General features: G+C 34.0%; 1 protein-coding gene across 2 annotated transcripts in view; it reads right to left on the bottom strand.

Moving 5' to 3' along the window:
- Positions 1-23,552, bottom strand: part of SNTG1 (syntrophin gamma 1) — a 319,348-nt gene that overhangs the window by 71,437 nt on the left and 224,359 nt on the right. For both annotated transcript variants that reach the window (XM_058044990.1, XM_058044982.1), the window contains exon 12: positions 2,871-2,909. In XM_058044990.1, coding sequence (XP_057900973.1) covers positions 2,871-2,909 — 39 coding nt within the window. The remainder of the gene's footprint in view (positions 1-2,870; positions 2,910-23,552) is intronic.

Raw genomic sequence — 23,552 nt, 5'->3', positions numbered from 1 at the left:
CTACATAATTTTTTCTCTGAATTTATGGAAATTTTGTCGACAACATCATATTTCTTAGTGCCTATTTGAAATATTCAGTATATTTTGAGTCCAAAATTAATTTATTTCTCAACTACTTGCTATTATACTCCTAAGTGTTACTATTTACATCCAATGCATGCAGTTCCAATATAGAAAACACAACTAATTTTCTATTTTTTACCAATTCAAGTGTTCTTTTCATCACTGTCAACTCAGAGAGGGGGAGCTTTATTTCCCTTTTGTCACACAATCTTCTTCAATTTTTTCTTTTCTTTTTCTGTGGGGTCCTCTTCCAGCATTTTTTTGCATCATCTTTCCACCCCTATTAATGTACTACCACCATTCTGAGAACTTCTTATTGTTTCATCTGTCCAAATAATTACCACCTTCTTATAAATAACCATCACCTTTAAACCTTAAGTTTTAATTAATAGATCTTATCTTTCTAACGATTTTCCAGACAAATCTACTTTCACAATTACTGCATTAAAGGAAAGCTGCCACATTATGTACAGTCAACAAGTCATTTCTAATTACTTTTTCTTTCATCTTTTTAACTTGTTGCAACATTGAGATATTTGGATAACACTGCTGGACTTACAGCATCTTACACACTTTTTCAGGTACATTTGTTTCCTCATGGTAATGCTAATGGGTCTGCCTGTGCTCCTATTGTCTTCTCTATATCAAGAATATTTTCATTAAGGAATCCTAAGGGTTGTTTCCTTGACTCTAGTTTGACAACCATCTTTTCTTTTTACTTAACTAATTAAAATCCACATACACACACACACACACACACACACACACACACACACACACACATATATATATATATATATAAACTCTAAGTGAAAAAAACCTTCAATTACCCTGCTAGTGCTCATTAAAAAAACCTGTGGGTATTTGTTAAGTGAAATTAAATATACACACCTTTAAAAAAAAAAAAAAGTATAACAGGATGAAGACAACTTTCAAGTTCATGATGTGTTTGCAGAAAGAAGTTAAAATTGGCTGTTTAACCGCTTAGACAAAAATTTATTTTATTTAAAAAAATCAAGATGAGAAGACTATTTAGATGGTACTTTAATTTTAAGATAAATTATGTGTTGATATAACAAGTAAAGAGTCCTTTTTCTTCTCTGTGTACCATGTTGATACTTGCTGCACATGAAGACAGAAATTAACCTTACATCTGTGTAGCCTTTTCTGACTCTACTCAAAAATATTATTTAACTATTTCATTAAAATTAGGTCATTTAATTTAAATTAGATTTTCCCTAACTTATTTTATGGTAAAAAAACTACAATCCTCTCTACATAACGTAAGCCAAAAGGGAAATCTGTTTTTGAATTCAATGTTCCCTAAAATTTCAGACATCCACAGATAAGTAAACCTTTTTCTTCTCCAGTATTTGACAGTCAGCAAGACCCTACCAGTCTCACTGTTAATCAAATCTGCCTCTCTTTCCAGTTTGACCTTTTGACTGAGTTTCTTGAAGTGCTCCACAGTAATTCCTTTGCAGTATAATGATCGGTGCTGATGAGAGATGAATGCATTATAATTGCAGGCTGTCCTGACAAAGATCATGGCCAAAAAGCTATTCAAGCCAGGAAAGATATTTTTGCTTTCCACAGGAGTTCTAATGAAGAATAAAATGCCTTGTTGACCCTATGTGCCAAGGGTGCCAAAACAGCAGAGATCCCTAAATTATATGTTAGAGTGGTGGAATATTTTAACTGTTGTTTATACATTTTTGTCTTTGTTTTTTACAGTAATGAAAGCAAATAGGTAAGTTCAGGGTGAACCATAACAGTGAAAATGGAACCAATTAAGTGCTTTTTTTCATTAAGCAGTATCTTATTCCTTCTTTTGAGATAGGAGCATATCTTTGCACTCTCTGCATCTGATGTTATACAAACTATTATGAACATTTCCAAATGCAAATGCTAACTTCATCTATTGTAGCTTCACTTATACTTACCCCTATAGTTGTTATTATTGTTAGTATTGGTGGTATTATATTATTTTCATTAATTTTTTACATTTGTGCATCTTCTCATGAAGAAAACAGAAAACAAAATAGAAGTATCTCCTTCCTTTGTGAGTTACACTCAGCACAATACCATATAAATAAAGTTGGACCAGAGAAAGGGAACTGAGAAATATGTTGGCTAACTGAAGATTTGGTGTAAGGGAGGTGAAAGCACTTTTCTTCCTCAAATCTCCCCTCTTGAAGGCAAGTTTACAGCTTAGTCCTATACATATTTTTCCCCTTGTATGAGGAAGCAATTTTTTCTTTCTTATGAATCAGGTTGCTCTGTTTCCCCTTAACATGTCTCTTTGTGTGGAAATTATCATTATATAATTAATAGTGGTCATACACAACATATACATACTTAACTGTACGGTGTACTGAGTTTTACCTTGTAATTTTTTTTCATATTTTTTAAATAGTTGTGCAGATATTAATTTTTTATGACTGAATTTGTCAATAGGCCAAAAAAAAACCCAACCATACATTTTCAGAATTTTGGAACATTGATTTATTCTGGTTAATTCTGTAAAGGATAATGATAACATTTCTCTTTTATAGTAAAATTGGTAAGACACAATCTGAAGAAAAGTATATATACCTGCATCATATAGATAAATTTGAAAAGATTACTTTGGTGAAACACTCCAATTCCCTTTGAGTTGAGAAAGTAAAAACACTAAGGCACTCTCTAAAGAAAATCTAATGAGAATTCTTCAGGTAGAATAATGAACAGCTACCACACAAAAATAAAGATAGTTCAAGTGAGAATTAGGATTATAAATTTAAAAGCCCAAATGTTCTTTTTCTTACCTGCTGGTTTACGGGAAAATTCCTGTTGATTTTTTTAATCTATAAAAATGAATAAAGAAATAGATTAATACTCAGTCACTAGGATGAAAAACAAAACAAATAAATCCAACTGGATTTTAGACACATATATGAGACTCTCCCTTCCAAATTATGCTTGCAAAAAAGAAAATAAAATCTCCTGCAGTAAAGGAACTGAAACCTTTGGCAAGCTCATTTGAACAATGGGATATTTCTGTGGTTACTGTGGTTCATTTTGCTGTTTAGAACCCACAAGAGATGCTTACACACAAAATTATTTCTAAATTCTGAAACAAAGTGCAATTTTCATTTTTTCCTTCTTATTATTAGAAGATATAAAATAAACTAGAATGTTTGACTCTAAATGAAATTATTTCAGAGCAACTTACTGCCAACCACCAAAGTCATCAATCTCTAAGCAAGTTCCTTTCCTTAAGGAATGATGAAATTTTGGGTTGGAACAGCTTTAGAAACACCATTTACTCTACCCTTTTACCCTAGGTGCAAAATTAAGTATGCAAAATCAGTTCTGATAATTGTTCAAGTAATTTTTTCTTTAAACATTCAACAATATCCCTAGGTGAAAAGTAACGAGAAAACCAGGCTGAGACACGTAATTCCTGATGAGTTTCTGTTTAGCCCTGCAGTTCATGGACTCCCTCTGAACAGACATTGCCAGCTTTCTGACACAAGTGTCCAATATAAAGAGAATTATGTGTAGAACATACCCATTCCTACCATTACTAGAAGAAAAATGTTGTTTTTTAAGCATAAGCTCTGAAAGCTTTTGACAACCTAGTAAATCTAAAACTTAGTAAATCATGACACATACCTAATATCTAGAAAAAAAAACATATTTAAATTGAAGATATTGCCAACTAGGTCTCTATATGGAATGTAACTGAATGATCTGGGAAGCCCTGAAACCACAGTATAACATAAAACTGCTTCAACCAACCTGCAACGTCTTTTTAGAAGAAAAGAAGAATCACCACTGAATTTCCTCCAGTGTTTACAATATTGTCCCTAAACAACTACATGCAGAGCTGTGAGTGGCAATGTGTTTTGCAGGCTTCAGAACCAGGCTGCAGTCACAAGCTCTTTGAATTCCTCATGCAAATACTGAGCAAGTGCCACTGACATCCCACAATTTTGCTATCAAAGGATAATTCCCACTGTCAAGAACATGCTGGCACACAATTTCAGTTGGTTTTCAAATGTATCCTCCATCAAAAGTGTCAGAAGAACATTTCCACCCTTCCTTCTTCAATGCTAGTTAAGGAGAAGCATTAGAGGAACAAGGACATTCAAAGGACAAAGAAATAGTATAAAATCAATCCATACAAGATACCAACTATCTAATGTGATTTTAAAAATAAAAAGCAGATAAACCCCATATTTTTTGACCTAAAAAATACTTGAAGACTTCTGGGATTTATTCCTAAAACAAATATTAAATAATCCAGCATGATAAATTCTTGTTTGGGTTAGTAGAATCTATTAAAGTCCTTGTGAAAACGATGTATTTTAATCTAAGCAAAGACTTCAGTTAATAGCCTGGAAATTTTAAGGCTTGAAAGTACAATGTTAAGAAAAAGAAATTTTACTTTTCTAAACAAAATACTGTAAATATTTACTTAGTGGCAAGTTACAGTTCTATATCAAATAATTTAGGAGTGTTTTTATTTACTTCAAACATAGAGACTGCATTTTTTTTACAAAGTACATTAGGTGCATTGTGTGCTGTTAATGTTCTTCTAAAATGTAAATATGTACTTGAAACATCATTTTCTCATTCAAAAATTTCCAGCTCATTTTCTAAAATACAATCTAAGCACCTACATTACATGGTTGTTTTAACTGCTGTTATTTTGATTAACTAAAACAACTAGTTTATCTTTAAGGTAATAAGGTGATTTCTTGAAATGTATTATTTTTAACTCTTTTACAGAAACTTCAAAACTGTATTATAGTTGCTCGAATCTACCTGAAATTAAAAATGGTTTAGTATGATTAATCTTAGGGACACCTAAATGCTTATCATTCATGTGCATCAATATTGAACATTACAGAATTAAAAAGTTCAACAAAAGTTGAACAAAAGTTCAAAGGCAGCATACATATGTTCTTCCCAGCCTTTTACAATGTATATTGAGTAAAATTTATTTCCAGACCTAAATTATTTGGTAATTAAAACCTAAAAGTAAACATTTTCCAGAAATTAAAAAAAGAGAAAAAAAATCTTCAATTACTTTACTGGTTATCTAAAATAGAAATGTTGCTTCAGTCTTCCAACTTTACTGAACCCATTGTAATACTACTATGTGTTATTAAGCACAATCATAGCACACAGAACTATGTAACTGATGTAATTAAATAAAATTTGTTTTCATCAGTACAATACACTGCAAATACACACGAATGTAATATTTCTTAAAAAACACACCAGCAGATATTATACTAAAAAGACATTCTGAGAATATTCTTTAGAAAGATGTGTTTGTGCAGAGCAATTAAAAATCAGAATGGCACAGAAGGAGACAGAAGAAGCTAGACAACAGACTCTTGTCTGAAGACAAACACAATGCAGGCTGATTTGAAGTTAGCAAGAACTACCTGCTTCTGCTTCAAGCACAAAAAAGCAGGTGCTGAGGGATGATATTCCATTTTGATTCAATTTCCATTAATGCAAATTAGGAGAAAAAAAAAATCTAAGAACACCATAGAGAAAGTAATTTGGGAATTAATGATCAATTCAATGTGGAAGGAGGAAGGAGTCAGAAATAAGGTCTCTGCAGTATCCTGCATCTGACAAGGAAAGAAATAAACAGTGATAATACAAGACCAATAATGGTATCATAGAAACATAGAATGGTTTAGATTGGAGGGAACAGTAAAGATCATCTAGTTCCAACCCTCTGCCATGGTCAGGGACACCTGCACTAGACCAGATTGTTCAGAGCTCCACCCAGAGCGCTGGCTTTGAAAACTTTCAGGGATGGGAAGAATATATTTTAGTGAAAGCTATCAAAGAAGATTGGTTCAAAATATAAGTGATTGTTAATGGTACAAATACATTTTACTAGATATGTTCCAAAAATTCTTCTTGCAGTATGTTTGGATATCACAGACAAGAAGAATACTGGGCAGGGAGATGATTTGAAGTGAAATAACATGATGAAAAATGTCCCATGGCCAAATTCAGTCATTTTTGGGCACTAGATGTTGCAACTACAGATGGATATTTTCACAGTGATGGCTGTGCCTGCTCTGCAGAGGAAACAAACAAGAACATGGAACACAGCACTTCTCAGCAGGAGCACAAATGAGCAAGCCTTGGCTTCAGGTGTGCACAATGATTGCAAATGTTCGGGCTTTTTAGTTTTTGTTGTTTAAAAGTCTTCGTGCCAGAGAAGCAGTAATACAGAAGAATAATGTTCCATACTATTATCTTTTCCCATTAATTGTAGCCCTCTGCTGAAATGCAGCTGATGAAGCTCATAAAAGCTGGGTTTTAAATTTTCACAATCAGTTAAAGCTGAACTGAATTGTTCACTACTCTGAGAGACACCATTTCAGACCTTCTTGGGGCCAATAGCACAGCAATATTTATTTTCAGTTTCCATATGAGGATTTTAAAGTGTAATTTGAAAACTACTATTTATTAGGAGTTTTTTTCCCTTTCTTATCTATTTATATTAATGAAATTTGCTATTCCCATTTAATCACAGGATCCTCATGAGATGATCTGGAAATGTATCTTTCAATATGCTCCAAGTACTCTTAAAAGTAGTAAGATCAAGAGATTTCAGATTTCTCCAACCCTTAAAAATTTAAACAGAAGCAATCAGATGTTTGAAAACTCTATGTATCCCACACTTGCTTTGATCCTATTTCATGATAAACTATATTGTAAATTAGACTCAAAGTTCTAAAGGGATAATGGGAAAGATGATTAATAGACAATTAAGATTCAGATAATACACCTGGTCCTCTAGAAGAAAGAATAAGAGTAGGTGTTAGTTGTTAGGACAGAGATCCTGACAGAGACCATTCCATTGGAGTACCTAGGGGAACAGCCAAGGAAACAAGTGGGCACCAGTGCCTGCTCAGTCTTTTGCTGACCTAGGCAGTAAATAAGATACTCCCCACGCTTTCACATATTATTTGATCTCTCATTTTCTTGCAGTCTGTAGATATCACAGAATTTTGCAGGTCACAGTCATTTTCCAATTTAAAAGAACCTTTTATTTTTTTAATTTATGCTAGCCACTTTTATGGATTTCCCCAAACAATTTAGACTCTCTAACCTTCATTATCAGTTGTTTGCACTACACAACTGCTGACTCACATTCAATAACAGGTTATTAAAATAGAATAGCTTGAGAAGAACATAAATTCATTACATAGTTGTTCATCTCATGCATAGAGATGAAGACAAGCAACAATACAGTTTGTGCTATTGGGATGTTAAGTGATTTCAAAGAGGAAGCCAGATCGTTAAAATTTGGAAGAAAACACGAGTTCATGCTGTGATAATCTTATGTTAATGAATAAGAAAGAATACATAATACTTCAAATTGCTGGTTGGCTAGTCTTTCTGTCCTTGCTAGGTTTTTATTTACTCAAAGGGATAGGTAAGTTGTGGTAAGAATGTGAAATTTTGTTGTCCAAGAGTTTATGCACATTGAAAGAATCAAAGATTTGAAAGAAGCATGCAACAGTCCCCACAAAATACATCATATATTGGTGAATGCATTCAAATATATGTAATTGCCTATAGAACAAATATAGCAATTCTTGGTGCTGGTTTTGCAAGCTGCAGTAGATTTTAGAATTCACACTAAAAATCTGTATAAGTTAAGTTATGCAAAATGATCAGTCAATACATTCTGGAATATACGGGAGCATAGGAAGTATTTAATTCACATCTGCCTCTTGACCTACCAGTGAATGGCACCATTCTCTGTCATGTGTTGATCATATTTAACCAGCTGAATGGTTCAAAGGATAAAAGATTAGGATTACTTCCATCATTCCTACCATTTTCATGTCCTAGTTGGATTTTTGTCAAGACTAGACACAGTGGATTGCAAACACACTCAGCCTGAAGGAACTCAGCACCAACTTCCTTGAAGGAAGAAAGAGAAAAACTCCAGAATGTATGAACAGTTACACAGAGGAGAGGCTTGATTCAACACTGAATAATGCATAAGCACAAGCATGACCTCTGCTTTCCAGTCTGTTCCTATAGATACCTGCAGGCTGAGTCATCCTCACTATGGTTCCTAGATGAGAACAAAAGTGAGAACCAAGATTATATGTTTCAGCTTATATAATCAATGTTATAAAATCTCTCTTATGAGTAAAAAAAATGTAAAGCAAATGATCAAATACTTGTAAAGTTTATAGACAATGAGGACACAGTAGACATTATTCAGAAAGTCCCTAATCAGCTGTCTGAAGAAGTCCTAAAGTAGCAGATGGCTGGAAAGGCAAAATGAAATATAACTATTCTTTTGTTATCACCAGACACAGGACTAGATGGATCTTTATTCTGGAACAGTTTAACAGTTCTCATGAATCATCTCAATCCATATGGAAACTAAAATGTTTCATTTAAATTCTATATAGGAGTAGAGAAAGAGTGGCCTGAGATAATCTTAAGGTCACATTGGAAAGCAGAACTGTACAAGATTCCTTTTAAATCCTACTGACTGCCTTTATTAGCCAGCTGTACAAAATAAGCAGAGATCTTCCATATTTTGGTGAGTTCCAATAAATAAAGGTATTTGATAAATACTTTTGGGGACTATAAAATACAGCTAGTAAAATTCAGGAATGCACCTTCAAAAACCGAAGCAGATGAATACAAATCATTGCTAAGAGGTGTTGAGCTTTTGAAAGAAAATATATTGAGAGTTATTAGTAATTTAGGACACATAAAAGCACTATCAAAGCACAAATGGCCATCTGAAATGTGATCACAAACCTGCATATTATTAAACCTTTTTCTTTCTCACTCAAAAGGATTCAGTGATACATTGAACAGCACAATCACAGAAGTAATGGATGGATATCAGAAAGAAATACCAGATTTGTGCCTATTACATGGAAGCATAGTGGGAGCCCTAAGGATAAAAACACAAAACCTACTCACAAAACATCTGTGAGGTTCCAACAATAGGACTGCAATTAATTTTACCCCAATTAAAATTTTCTTTTTTAGAAATCAGTGTGCTTTTTTTTACTTGATAGATGAATGGCATCACTTAATCCTGAAATATTTAACAGCCATTCCTAAAAGTGAATGCCACCTTAATGACAATATTTCTATTGTGCCTCTTTAAAGAAGATAGATGTGTTACAAAGAGTTTTATAACAGTGAATGTCCATAAATAAAATACCAACAGCAACATGCATACTATTAGAGACACTGAAAACAAACTAAATCCAGTGCCTGAAGCAGCTATTATGGTCCCATCTGAAAGTAAGAAACATGTGTCTCTTTACTGAAGACTTATTAGAAGTACTGTGAACAAGGAGAATTGAAAAGGTATGAAAAAAATCTGACCCAGAAGGAGACACCAGAATCATTGCTTCAGATAATGAAATGCAACTGAGTAATTGTGGCTTATATCATAATAGTAGTTGCTCACTGGAGTATGATTACTGCAGTATCAATCACACTAAGAGGTAAAAAAGCTGGTGTTACTTATTACTACAGAGCAAGGAAACCATGTCATTTTTCCAGCAGGAACCAGACTTAAACTGTTAAATTAAACTATTAAAAATTGATCTATATGTCTCTCCTGGTATAAAATACCAGATTTCATTACCTCTTGATTTTTCAAGGCAATTAAATATTATAGATAAGCCAACTTCAATTTTACTTTTCACTTACCATTTCATTAAAGTTAACATTTAGACAATATAATACCCAGTATATACTATTTACGTTCAGAATTTTTCACAGAATGATAGGGGAAAAACTTTAATAGTATCCACAGTTTATCTTATCCTAGTATTTCTGAATGCAGTTGCAAGAACTGATATGAATTTGTTCATTCTATGTAATATAAAAGAGCAGCAACAGTTGCTTAAAAGCAATTCAGTTGATTAAAGCTGTTTGCGGAACTCATTTGTACAGTCCTGCCATGATGAGTCTCTTAATGCCTCATAAGTCAATCTATTAGCAAATACACCTCTACTTAGCATTGGAAGTTCTGCTTATATTGAACCAGACTCTTTCCAGCTGCAGTTTAATCCCATTGCTTCTCATGCAATCCATCACAGACCCAAAGAACAAACTGCTTGCCCTTTCTGTAGTTTTTCTTAAGTTGAAACATTATTTTTTTCTTCAGGCAAAGCCAGTTCCATTTCACCCTGTATTATCTTCCAAGTTCATGCTATTGTCAAAGAGGCCAGCGCTTATTTTGGTAGCTACTTTTGCATATGAGCACTGAATGACACACATTTTTCCTGAATGACCAGGAGAGCTGACTAGAGCACTACAACAGCTCTGATCCCCTCAGCCTTTCTCCAAAAGTCTTGCAGCCACTTTTATCTGCTTAGAGTGACACAGAAATGAGTCATGCCTGCAAGAAGCAGCAGTCCTAGGTAATTGTCATTTGACTAGATGGCTTTGGCTACATCCCTCAGATTTAAGCCCCTGGTAGAAGACTTCCCACAACATTAGGTCCAGACACTAGAGCAGTTTTCATCACACACAAGAGTGAGTCACTCATGACCAACCAATACATCATTTCCTCATGGGAAGAATGATCCTTAATCTCACAGCTTTTCCAGTTTGCCAGGCTTCCATTTTATTTTTAATCCACTCTGTCATTAAGCTTGAAACTTCAGCTCCTGTGGGCAGCATTTTAATGCATCATTGCCTGAGGAGGGATAATTTCCCTGTGAAGAAAATCTGAGTTGAAATGTCTCCTTAGCTAGGTTTTTCTCAATCACAGTAGGTGCCATTGTAGATCTTCCTGACTTGTTACCAATCACCTTCTCCACACCCCCATTCCAGATTTCACCCTCTCTGTCAGCTTTCCTCTGCAATTTCTCTACTTCTTTAGAGATTTCACCAGCACATACGTTACAGCTGAGGCATCTTCCTCAGCCTTCTTTGGGAAGGGAACTGCAAACCATAACTCCTACAAATTCAGTTTAAGATTTGGATTTAGATATCAATACTTTTGCTTCCCACCTAAATTTCCAACTGAACTGTTGGCAAGTATTGGAAGAAAAATACATCAAAAGCCAACTGACATTTTCATCAGAGGTTTGCTCTGTATATAATATGTTTGCTGAAGGTCATTACCCTTGTTTTCTTCCTTCCCCCTAAAAGTCCTATCCACAGCTTTTGAGCCATTTCTTTACTGAGTCAAATGGCTCCTTTCATTTTAGGTCCCTCTTTCCAACCTGGTATTTTCATTCTGACTGGACTGAAATAGAATAATGCAGTTTGTTGAAGACTGCAACTAAACATATTTTGTTCCTCTGCCCTCTTTCCGTAGACAATCTACTGATCTTGCTCATGAAGAGTTAACAGTTTGCCAAGTTTGCATTGTTTCAGGATTCCTCAATTTTGTACAGATAATAACATTTGCAGTTCATAGTCCAGAATTTATGATGACAAAAGGAGTAGTAAAATAACAGAAGAAATGAGGAATTTTATACCATTACAATTCTATATAAAAGGAGACAATTAATTGCCTTGACAGAACCTAATAGAAATGCAGCTAGTGATTTTTAAAATACATTTAATACTTACACCACAGCATACCAGTCTAAATGAATTCCTGATGTCAAAATTCATTAAATTGGCCAGTTGACAGTGGAATAAACAAATACCTTTACAACAAAGTTAAAGAGGTTTTCTTTAGTGTTTACAGGTATTATATCTTCCATCACTCCATAATCAACCCATTCATTTACTTTAGTTTGAGTGGATTAAAAATAAAATTATAGAAACATCTTGTCTTTGTTGTGTTATGTCACATTTCACTTCTTCTGTCTAAAAGAATTACACAATTCTATTCTCTTGAAGCTCTCAGGAATAACAGCAATATTTATGAGACAAATTGTCTGACAGGACCAGATAAACTTCTTGTAAGCTAAAAAAATCACTTGTTATTTCATTACTTAGATAATTTGCTTGACATAAGATGAAATAGGGGTTGAGAATTAGGTTCACATGATAATAAACATGGTATCAACATAATTGCTAAATTTTATATTACAAAAGAAAAAGAAATTTCATGTATAAGATCATTATAAACACCTGAGTTTTTCAGTACCTGTTTTTTCTGGAAGCTCTCTATTCATCTGTATAACTGATAATTTTAAATTTCACTTGAAATACTACAAAATTATTTTGTAGTGCTTGTATAGTTAAAAGTCATGTCCTCATATTTTATAAAATACACCCTGCCCCTCCTCCTGATATCACTCTACTCTCTATTTAGATTAATCACAGACTGACTCTAGCACTGAATTCAGTTATAAGCTGATCTGACTTTTAATGAGAAAGTCTTTTGCAATAAAGCTTCCAGATTGCCATAAATAGGAAAGATTGGACTCTCCTTAACCTTCCTTCTCTTAACAAGCTGCTAAGATTTAGCTTAAAAAGTGTTGAATTTCATTCCCTTCTAAGGAATACAGTACTCTCTATTGATCTCCAATTTCACCTCATGACTCAGAATTCATTAAAAAATAGTATGCAAAAATCTCTGTAAATATGGGTTTTCTCAAGTATCTTCTGGTATTTCTGAAAAGAAATGCTCAAATACTGATCAATACGGTCAAATGCAAGTGTAATGAGCTGTGTTTCAGTGGGACAATGGATGAAAGGTAGGCCAAGCAGTAGAAGTTTTTTCTCAAGGGAGAAAAAAAAGTAAGGTACAGATTTTTGCACAAATGAATTCATTTTCATCTCAGACTTTTTCTTCATTCTTTTTTGAGAAGTGTGTTAAGGGACCATTTAATTTTAACAATATTGTTAAACTGACACTAGTAATAGATGGCATATTTTTCCTGCTTTGGATACAATCTTTTAATCCTTAAATAGGAAGCGGTATAATAGTTAAGATCAACGGGATTTTCTCGAACCTCTCATAAACTTCCAATTTATTGGCATTAAGAACAGCTAAGACAAGCACTAAGGATGTTACAAGCAAATTTATAGATGACTTTTACTTAAGTGTGCATTTTGGACAGATTTCAGAACAGCAACTCCCTGTCTAATTGTATTTCAGCAGTAAAGGAGATTGTTTAGTCAAAGTATGGATTTTTCCTCTATCAGTATTTCTTGCAGTTCAAACATGATTTAGAGAGGGTCCATAGAAGGGCCACAAAGACAATCAAAAGACTGGGAAGCCTGCCATATAAGGAAAGACTGAAAGAACTGGTATTGTTCAGCCTCGAAAATAGAGGAGTTAGGAGAGACCTTATTACCATGTTCCAGTATTTTAAAGGTGATTACAAAGATGGAGACTCCCTTTTTACAAGGAGTCACAGGGAAAACACAGGGGTAATGAGTACAAGATACTCCCCGGGAGAGTCTGATTAAACACAAGAGGAAAATTTTTGACAATGACAAAAATCAGTCATTGGAATAACCTCCACAGGTAAGCAGTGTATTTCCCAGCTTTGGATACTTTTAAGATTCACCTGAATGGGGTTCTGGGCATTTTGTATAGATTGTGCCTTTGCCAAGAAAGACTAGATCAGACCATCCTCGACGTCCCCTTTTAACGTGATATTCTAAGATTCTATAATGTCATAAGATAATAAATACAAGTTACACTATCCCACATTTTCAGGATACCAAGATGTGTACAATTCTCTAAGTTTCAACGTTAAAAGTGATATCAAAGGAGGAATCATCTTTATGACACTTAAATTACTGGAATCAATTAAAAAATTTTTCTTTTTTTTTCCCCCACAATGTCTTATCCCATTACTTTAGTGAAATTCTAGTTGCCTATTATGGACATTATCTTTCCTGAAAGAAAAGAGCATGCACACACTTACTGAGCAAATTACTCCAGCACTATAGTTAAAATAAAAATCAGGAAACAAATTATTCAACAAAGGTATAATGAAGACAATGGCATAAGTAGAACATAAAAGCTATAATTTGCAAGTGAAGTGCATATGTCAAGGTCTAAAAAAAACAGATGCTGCATAATAAGTAAAATTATACGAGGTTACATTATTATATATTGTCACAATGAGAGAATTAACTGCATAAATTTGACATTTTTATAAAAACACTTAAAATGGTAATATATATAAAAATGGTGTGTAATTTTAAGAAATAAGAACTGAACAAAGCAACTAAATATCTGATTAGTATCACGTCTATTCATAAAGTATAGAGGGCTGTGAGAGCATATACTCAAAGCCAAAGAAGAAGAGAATCCCAAAGATGTATGAAAGCAGCAATTCCATCAAATACAGAATTACTCTTTCAGCATGACTACTAACTGCTCCTAGCAGTAATTAGGTGGATGTTAACACACACATTACAATTTGCAAAAGATTTAGTTTCGAGCTGGTCACAACTGAAAAAACCCAGTAATGAAATAAAGCTTTATGAAGAGAGTTTTTACTCTGAAACCATATGCACTGGTTGTTCTGTGCCACACAAAATTTGTAACTTCTACTTTATAGCTATTTATTTCATCTAGAAACTTCCCGTACATAGCACATGGATTTAGAACAGAGGCTCAATCTCTTGAAGGTTCTAAGTAATGTAATGAGGATGTACTTGGAATGTATATATCTAAAAAGCTTTTCACTAATGTATACCTAATACTCTCTCTGATTTCTAAGATGATCTGATTTTATTCAAGATTGTGTCACACTTATCAATGGTAACAATCACCTGTTTACAACTGACCTTTTGAGTAAATTCTGATCAAAAAGAACATTCAATTTCTTTCCTTTCTTGTCACTGTCTGCCAATAATTTTCTTGTCAAAATTGAGTCAACCAGCCCTTTTCTTCTCCTCTTTGTTATTAATGTTATATATCAAAACTATTTGCACTCTTGCCGCTTGGCAGCTGAGATCTCATGTTGCCTTATCATGTTTCTGGTTCTATGGAGACAAGGGATATTTCCCAAGCCCACTCTTAGTTACAAATTCTACTGTGATACTTATTTCCTCTGTTTTGGGATATTAAAAAGTTAATCATTTAGTCATGAGACTTCCTTTTCTTTCCAGTGGATAAGTAGAGTATGAATCTTACATAAAATACGGCTATCTAGTGAGTTTTGATTATTAAAGTATTCATACGTGAAAATGTAAAAGAAGTTATTTAGCACTGGTAACACTATTGGTAGACTCCCTTGTGCTCAACAGGAAATACAAATGGAATAACAGGAGTAAACACAGAGACAGAGAAGAAGAATACAAAGAGCTAGTAAGAAGCTGATAAAAGACTGATAAAAATATTGGCGCTGTTGAAAATAATTCCTTTATTAATATGAACTTTTACAATTTTCTAATGCCTGGGATAGAAGAAGTAAATATATATTAAAAAAAAAAGCAGTCTTTTTTATGCTGAAAAGGTAACATTTCTGGAGCTAAAGGGCTGTCTATTCAAATCCAAAGGAAAAAAAGCATGGATCAGAGTTGTAGTTTGACGACATAAACCTGAAGCTACACAGACCAGGGATGAGGCACGTTGTTTTCTTTTTTTTATTTGCTGCTGACCTGGTCAAGATGGAAACTGCCTCCTAAGTCACCCCACTGCAAAGACCGAGTGGTATTATAACCAGGAGTAAGTAGGAAGTTTCCATGAGTCTGTTTCTATGGCTTTAAAAAAATGTTAGCATAAAACAAATAAGAAGTGATTTTTTTTTGTTTGGTCTATGAACTAACAAAGGTAAAAGGAAGTGGGTTTTGGATCAGAAGGCTAAATAGAGGTCAGATAGATATAATTACTTTAAGCTACATTTGGCATGCAATCTATCCAGCTATGTAAATGGAAAATTATTTTACTGGTAGAGGCGTCTGCAAGCCTGTATGTTCTAGAGTTCCAGTCGCTATTTGATCAACAGGGAATACACTTTCTTTAATTCAAATTGCATACTCTGTTTTCCTGACTGCTGCTTATTATATTTTTGAGATGAAAGTGCTGTTTATGGTTACTGTTTGGTAAATGAATGAGCTAACAGCCATACTGCTGCAGCAAGAGTAGTTAGCTTAATTAAGGTGCAGACATACATTGCTAAATAGTCTGGAGAGGTATGCTGACTATCTTGTTAAGCACAAAACTTTAAAAATAATCTGTTTAAAACAGCTTGTCAACAGCCTCTTAGGATTTGGCTTGCTATAATATTTTAAAATACAGTTTATGTTTATACAGCAATATAAAGATACATTTATGTTAATCTGGTGCAAAAGGAAATTATTCTGATATCAAACATGCATACACACCATGATTTATCAATTATTTAAAGAGTAACTGGAAAAGAATGTTAAATCCACAACTCTATAGGGGTTATGTCGGCCTAAGGACATTTTTCTTCTTGTGAAACACTCTATTTATGAGGTAAAAAAAAAAAAAAACAAAACAAAAAAAAAAAAAAAAAACAAAAAACCCTTTCAAATTATTATTGCTACAGTTTCAAAATGAGAAAAACATTTAAATGGAATGCACGTACTATTTAAATATAAGCTTGAGAAGCCACCTGTGGGTTTTTTGCCGGGCATAGAAAAAACTAATTGGAAAAAGTAATATATTCATTCCCTGTAACATCTTCATCACATAAAAATATGTACAGGTGGAAGCCCAAACATCAATGTAGTCATTGGTCACTTGTATTCAATTTACTAAATATAAAGCAAAGGCTCTTCATATTTGTTTGTTTCACATTTGATTTGTTTCATATTTGATTTGTTTCATATTTGCAGTTGCATTTCCATGACTCCTCTTGTAATAAAAAACTTCATGACCTTCTTTGCAGATATCTGGAGCATCTCAAGAAAATTCATTTCAACACCTCAGAACACTTCATGGCAGTCATTAATAACATTAATACAAGAAATGGGATCTGAAACAGTAGAACAGGTATCTGAATGTCAGGTCTTTTCGTCTCTTTGGCAGAACATTTCTTTGCGAATGGTCCTCATTAAAATGATAGTCACAATTCTGTGGACATTTACCCAAAAAATGCACCTTACTAAAGGTTTTGAGGATTAATTTTTATGTTCCTTTTTTACTTTAGGGTAAAGTAAAAAAGAGTTTAGGTTATTCAATCATTTTGCTTGCACAATGTTTTGATTACCTCCCTCCTCCTCTATGAATGGGAACCTTCAGTTTATCTCTTTCATAAGGCATATATTAGAAGAGAAACATTTTTTCCTTTCTGAACAAAATAGCAAAGCAGAGCAATGGACACTAGGAGTTCTTCTACAGCTACACAGCTGCTGTAGTCTGGTATTTGAGTGAAGAAATATTAAACAAATATATATTTAGAATCACCCAGTAAAACTTCTTCCCTATGCAATAATAATGCTATAAAAAAGCTATAATTTTCCCCAGGTACATCTGCATCTGGGAAGGGAAAACAGCAGCCACAATAAATAGGAATGCAAAGAGGAAAAGAAAAGCAACAAACAGCTTTATTTACACCCTTTATTTTCAGCAATGAATGAGTCCATTGCTCATGCAGACCAAAACATTTTCCATCAATCTGACTTCCCCGAAGCTGGTTTTTTCACACAAATTATGCCCCAAGTTAAGTAGTCTAAATGCTCCAAAATGGTGTGGAACACTTCCTATGAGATGAGACAATTTCAAGAAGCATGGATTTTAATTTCTTCTCAAAACCTGAGAGACATTCTCATTAGTTTTTAGAACTTCAGGGAATTGCAAACGACTACAGAAGGAGGGAAAGGGGTAAAGAAGGCTTATCTGAGTACAACATTCACAAATACAGAAAATCCCCAGCTGCTAAGTTAAACACATCTACATCAGCCTATTTTTGCTGATCTTTCTCTTTCATGGAAGGCTTGTCTGCAGAAATGTATGTGGACTTTTCTCATCCTGCCTGTATATCCACACTATGTACCCAGCCTTTTAGTTGTGCTAAAACAACTGTTCATGGGACTGCATTGTTCATAAAATCAGAGAACTAAGTTGGGCTAAAAATCTGCAAAAATAAAATCTACTCTGTATTATAGGGAGTAAAGCAACCTATTTGGTCATGGTAGGTAATACCAGAGTAGCCACCCAGGATATGGAGCTACAGTACTTAGGCTGCAGGAGACAAGTGTTTATCTGCTTCACTTAAGCAATATTCCTGCTGGATTAATCCCACCAGACAGCATGGATGAGCCCCCTGCCAACAGTATTGGCAAGTTTTTTACGTGTGGCTCTATGGACAGCACAGAGAGGAGCCTCTGGAAGGAGAAGCACAGCCTCAGCCCTGTGCTGTCCCCGGAGATCTTTTGGCCAGCAGTGAGGCAGATGGCATCAGGCTGCAGGCTGAGTAGCACAGAGAGCTCCTGTCTCTCATGTCAGGGTGACTCTACCAACCTGTAGGCTATTATGCTAAAGTACCCTCTTGCCATTTCCTGTTAGATGTGGGATAGGTAAGTATTTAATTCAAGGAGATGGAATTACCCTCTGGAGATATCTGCAGTCTTTATATAGTTAATGGGATAGAAGTAACTGCCTCTGTTAGGAGGATGAGTTCACTCCTTCAACTCTTAAAGACATTTTTTACTATCTCTTTATTATATTGGGAGATTGGGTGGAGGGGATCTTGCTTTTTAGGGACAAACAGCTACCATTTCTGTCACATTACTTAATTCAGCTAAAGTAGAAAATAGTTATAAAAAGAGAAGTCTAGTTCCTTGGCAATCAGATACCAGAGAAGAACTGCTGAAGCTCCTTTAACAATGTTAAATCGACTGAATTATGTGAGAAGCGCCAGCATGTTGACACACCACAGGAAGTTTTTCATCCATTTTATTACTTTACAAAATTGCTTTAGGAAATAAACACAGTGAAAACAATATTTTCTGCTAGGCAGGTAACAGATTTTTCCCTTGAGTAAACAACCATAAACTCATGTTGTTTGTTCAGCAACAGACTAATAAACACTTTTGGAATTTGGACAGATACTATTTTACTTTGGTATTTTAGCAAGATTTGTCATCTGTACAAGCAGGAAACTAATGAAACATGCAAATATATCACATTTACATAGATTTGTGTACATCTTTAAATCTACCTCTGCACAATGTGATCTATTATTTGAATGGTCAGTGTATAATGGGAACAGAGGGCTAAAAGGACCCTTTTTACTGTTTGTGTGATTTCAATGCATTACACTGGAAACGAAGAAGAATATCTATTAGTAATTAGAAATATAAATAAGGTTTTCCTACTGACTTTTAAGAAGTAGCCTTATGAATACAATTGGAATTATCATGTAATTATCAATTGGAATTATCATGCAATTATCACATAGATAAGCTGAATTGTGTATCTGCATTGACCTTACATCACCTTTCTGCTAATACAGCTATAAGTGTAAGTATTGACACAAATCAAATTATCCCCCAGTTGCATTTTATGTTGTATTTTATGAACTAAACTATTAAGTAGTCACAGGTGAGATGGACAGGCATTCTTTAACTGCCTGGTTGCCTCCTTTCCAGCAGTATTTTATGATTTCTTCATTCTTTGTCTCTAGAAATTAGTGACTGTCTTTCCTATCACAGGAGGTCTCATGTAAAAGTAGAATTTAGGATCCTGTTATGTACTCTTTAGCACATAAAGTGCTCTCCTGACAAACTACCCAAACATAACTGGTAATTGGCTCATAAAAAAGGCAAAATTGGGGAATAAGAATTACATGATTACATGCGTCAAATATAAAAATGTATATCTATTTTAATACCTGTCAAATATATGCGATTAATAGCTTCTGAGAGTATTTCATATAGCAAAGGATTGCAAGCTTTACTTCAGAAAGAGATGGAGCAACAAAAAGTTGTTTCATACAATTTTTATAGGCAAAACCTGTATCAAGTGATTTCATAAATGTAGTAAAGAAAAATTTCCTTTGATTCACTGTACTAGAGTTCCTGATTGGTATCATTAGGCAAATGCCTTTTCATAGATGGCAAAATTGTCAAAAAATTTGTAAACAATTAGAAAAAAAGGAGAAAAGCAGAAACCTTCATACACTCATTATGAACTGTTCAAAAAGTTACTAATTCTCAAAGGAAAATAATAGTTTTTCACTGCAGTAAGTCAGAGAGTACCATGCACTGGGAAATGAGACTGAAACAAGGTGCTTCATTCTCAGTTTTTCAAGCCTGACTTCATGACCTCAATGACAGCCTGAAACAAGTTTTGGATGTAATTATCTCATTCTCTGAAATAAACAAACTGGTGAGAAGAAGCAACAGAACCTTGCAATCATGTTGGTGCCCACATAGGTGATCAACACAGCTATAACTTCAGATATTTCAGACTTCCCCCACAGGTATTTGCCACTTAACTACCCCAGGTATTTTTAGGAGATAAAGAACTTGTCACAGAGTTTCAGAATACCTTCTGTTAGCAGAGAAATGGCAAGTCCAATGGCAATTTGAAGCTCATTTCCTCTGCAGCTTAGTGATCATTTGTTGTTTTGCCTTTGCCTCTCTGGGTTTACTCTTAAATCTGTCCTGGAATGGCTGGAATCCCTCCCTTCTAACCCACACCTCTGCCTGTTCCTCTGACTCCATTCTGTTCCACAGGCAAATATAAGCTGTGCACTACTTGAATGCACTTGCTCTTTATGGCACTTTATGAAGCAAGACAACCAAATGGAGAAAGTGCTTTCAACACATTAAGCTACTAATAACGTGTACCCGGAGGTGTTTTATAGCTTTTTGAGTGCATTTAAATTTCTTTTCATTCTTTTTATCTTTTAATTATCTGGTTGTGGAAGAAAGGCAAAGCTTCTGATGTAGCCACCTTTAAAAATATATTTTAAAAGTGAGTAAGAGGAAATGGAGGTCAAAACAAGATAATAGTGCCTTAAATATGAATAATTATATTTTTGTTTGTTGTGGGTTTGTTAAGGTAGCAGAAAGAAGCAATACAAAAAGAAAGGTCATTATTGCCTAGCCTCCCACTTCCCAGTTGCTATTTTATCAACTGCTGTTTGTGATTCAACAGCACTTTTAACACATTCTCACTGAAAATAAACCAACAGTGGAATATTGAACATTTTACTGCACAACAAAAACTAGGTTACAGTAGCTCTAAGTCTCCAGCTGCTACTGAAAGGGCAGCTTGGCATTTTGGCATGAAAGGGCAACTTATAATGAGTCCTTTCTTCTTCCATGTGTTACCTCTCTGCAAACCCCCAAATGGCTTACCCTTATTCCCAGTTAGAGTCCTATTTTCTTTATTCTTGTCATCATTTTTTGTCACTTAAAACCAATCAAGAGGTGTTGCTTGGTTTTGGGTTTTTTCCCCTAAATGACAGGCTTCCTGTTACCTTTCACAAGAGTGGAATGTTGAGAGCAAGTGTGACATTCCTCCAAAGTGTCTTGTTTTGATCTGATCAAACAGATCACAATTTTTATTATAATGTGTTAACTTAAGCCTTCAATAATAATAGAATGAGGGAAGAGAGTCTCAGAGCTTCATACGTACTTGCAGAGAATAAAGAATATATTGAATATTGTTTTGCTTTAATTTAAATACTAGCACAAGGCTAAAATTTAATTTGACTCCATACGAAAGTGGAAGAATCAAAGTGCAGGGATTATTTACTGAGTGAGAGAATCATATATAAAATTCCAAAAATATTCTCTCTGCAAGAATGTTGCTATTTTTTTTAAGATTTACATTAAACTGATAAATTTAAAAGGAAAGCCTCTTGATTTTATTTTCTCTAGGGGCATTGCTTCTCCTAAATTGTATATTAGAGTTCTATACAATAAAAATAGAGATGTGGATATTTTAATCAGACATTAAAGACTACTGCAGAAGTTGTGCCCTTGTATACAGTAAAACAAAAAATATACTATTAAAAATAACATGAACAGATGTAATATTTTTGAGAAGTACAGAAAGAAAATTTAATTTACTTTGAAAACCTATCATGAGTACTTGAAGTCTATGCTGTATATTCCAAAGCAATACTGCAAGATTTCATGTCTTTATGATGAATGCTGTCACCATAATCAGAATGTGTCATAACAAATACTCCAACTATGAAGACAGAAGTTTCTTGTTACGAATTTCCCAGATAATTCTGGAATAAATATTCTTGAAGAAATATTTCTCAAACAAATATTCTTTTCTTGCTCTGTTTTTCTATTTGTCTCATTGTCATTTAGACTCAATTATACTATAGAAATGCAGATGAAATACTGGGAAACAGCAGTACAGTTTGGTAAGACTTAAATTTCTTTGCAGCTAAATCTGTACATTTAAGAGAGTCTAAAATTATCTACAATTCTTTAAACAAGGTACAAATAAATAGTCTGTAAAATAAGGCAAACCTCAAATTGTCAAAAACATAAGTAAATATCAGACAGGGCAATATGTAACACTTGATAAAAGTGACATAGAGACAAATGTGATTTTAATTGTGCACCTGAAAACAGCCTACATTTTAAAAAAGTGAGGAAAATTCAGAGTGATTTATGTTATGTAATCCTGATGCTTCACTGACTACAGTTATTCATGTAGATCTACGTGCCTTAAGAGAATCACAGATGGGGAAAGATGGCAGCAGTATGCTGCAGGTGTATCAAGATTTGGTTTTTAAATTTACCAAGACCTTAATATCAGTACTGGAATGATTATCTTCGTAATCTTCCCTTTACAAGGTTGAGAATGGAATGGAGAGCAAAACTCAAAGTGTCAGAACACTGTGATCACCTGAATGCCTAATACTGCTTTAAAAAGTGTGGAATGTATATTTACTAGCTAATGTCCAATTTATCTGAGTATTTGTGTCATGGGAAATGTGAATCATGTATGCAAAAATATTCTGCTAGTAATACTTTATAGACTTCCTATAATTCTCTCTTGTTTTGGCCTTCATTTTATAATGCTTTCAACTTCTAAATTACTGAGTATTTGATTTTTGCACTACTACAGATTATAGCATAAGATGTTTGATACTAATGCTGCTATTTTTGGATTTGCTTGAAACGTGCATAGCTGAGCAACCAAAAAGACATAAATGTTATTGTAATCCAAAGATCATATGACATTTAAGAGCATATAATTCCTGAAAACTCAAAAATTAGTAAAATTGGAGCTTTCTGATTGGCTGGCCATTGTATTGTAACTGAAAAACTAAAACATTAAATCTGTTTACTTCACATGAGGGATATTTATTTATTAATGTAATATAACATTCTACAGTATGTCCTTACTGGTGGTAGCATCCATCAGAAAAAAAGAAACATGTTCTACTAAGTTGTTTCAATAATTTGCTTACACTGAATGTAGTCCTGTGACCTTTATTCTTCCTACAAGTGGAACAGATTGTTTTAGTCTAATCCGTTTTTTTCTTTTTTTTTCACTCTTTGTCTCCTCTTCTACCTTGTGACTTAAATAATCCCTGTACCCAAACTTCAGCATTGTAAAGAGAAGGTATTATCATTTTCTTTTT

The sequence above is a fragment of the Melospiza georgiana genome, chromosome 1, assembly GCF_028018845.1.
Source record: "Melospiza georgiana isolate bMelGeo1 chromosome 1, bMelGeo1.pri, whole genome shotgun sequence".
NCBI classification, from domain to species: domain Eukaryota; kingdom Metazoa; phylum Chordata; class Aves; order Passeriformes; family Passerellidae; genus Melospiza; species Melospiza georgiana.
Note: the sequence above shows the minus strand (reverse complement) of the source record. Positions and strands in the feature narration are given on the sequence as shown.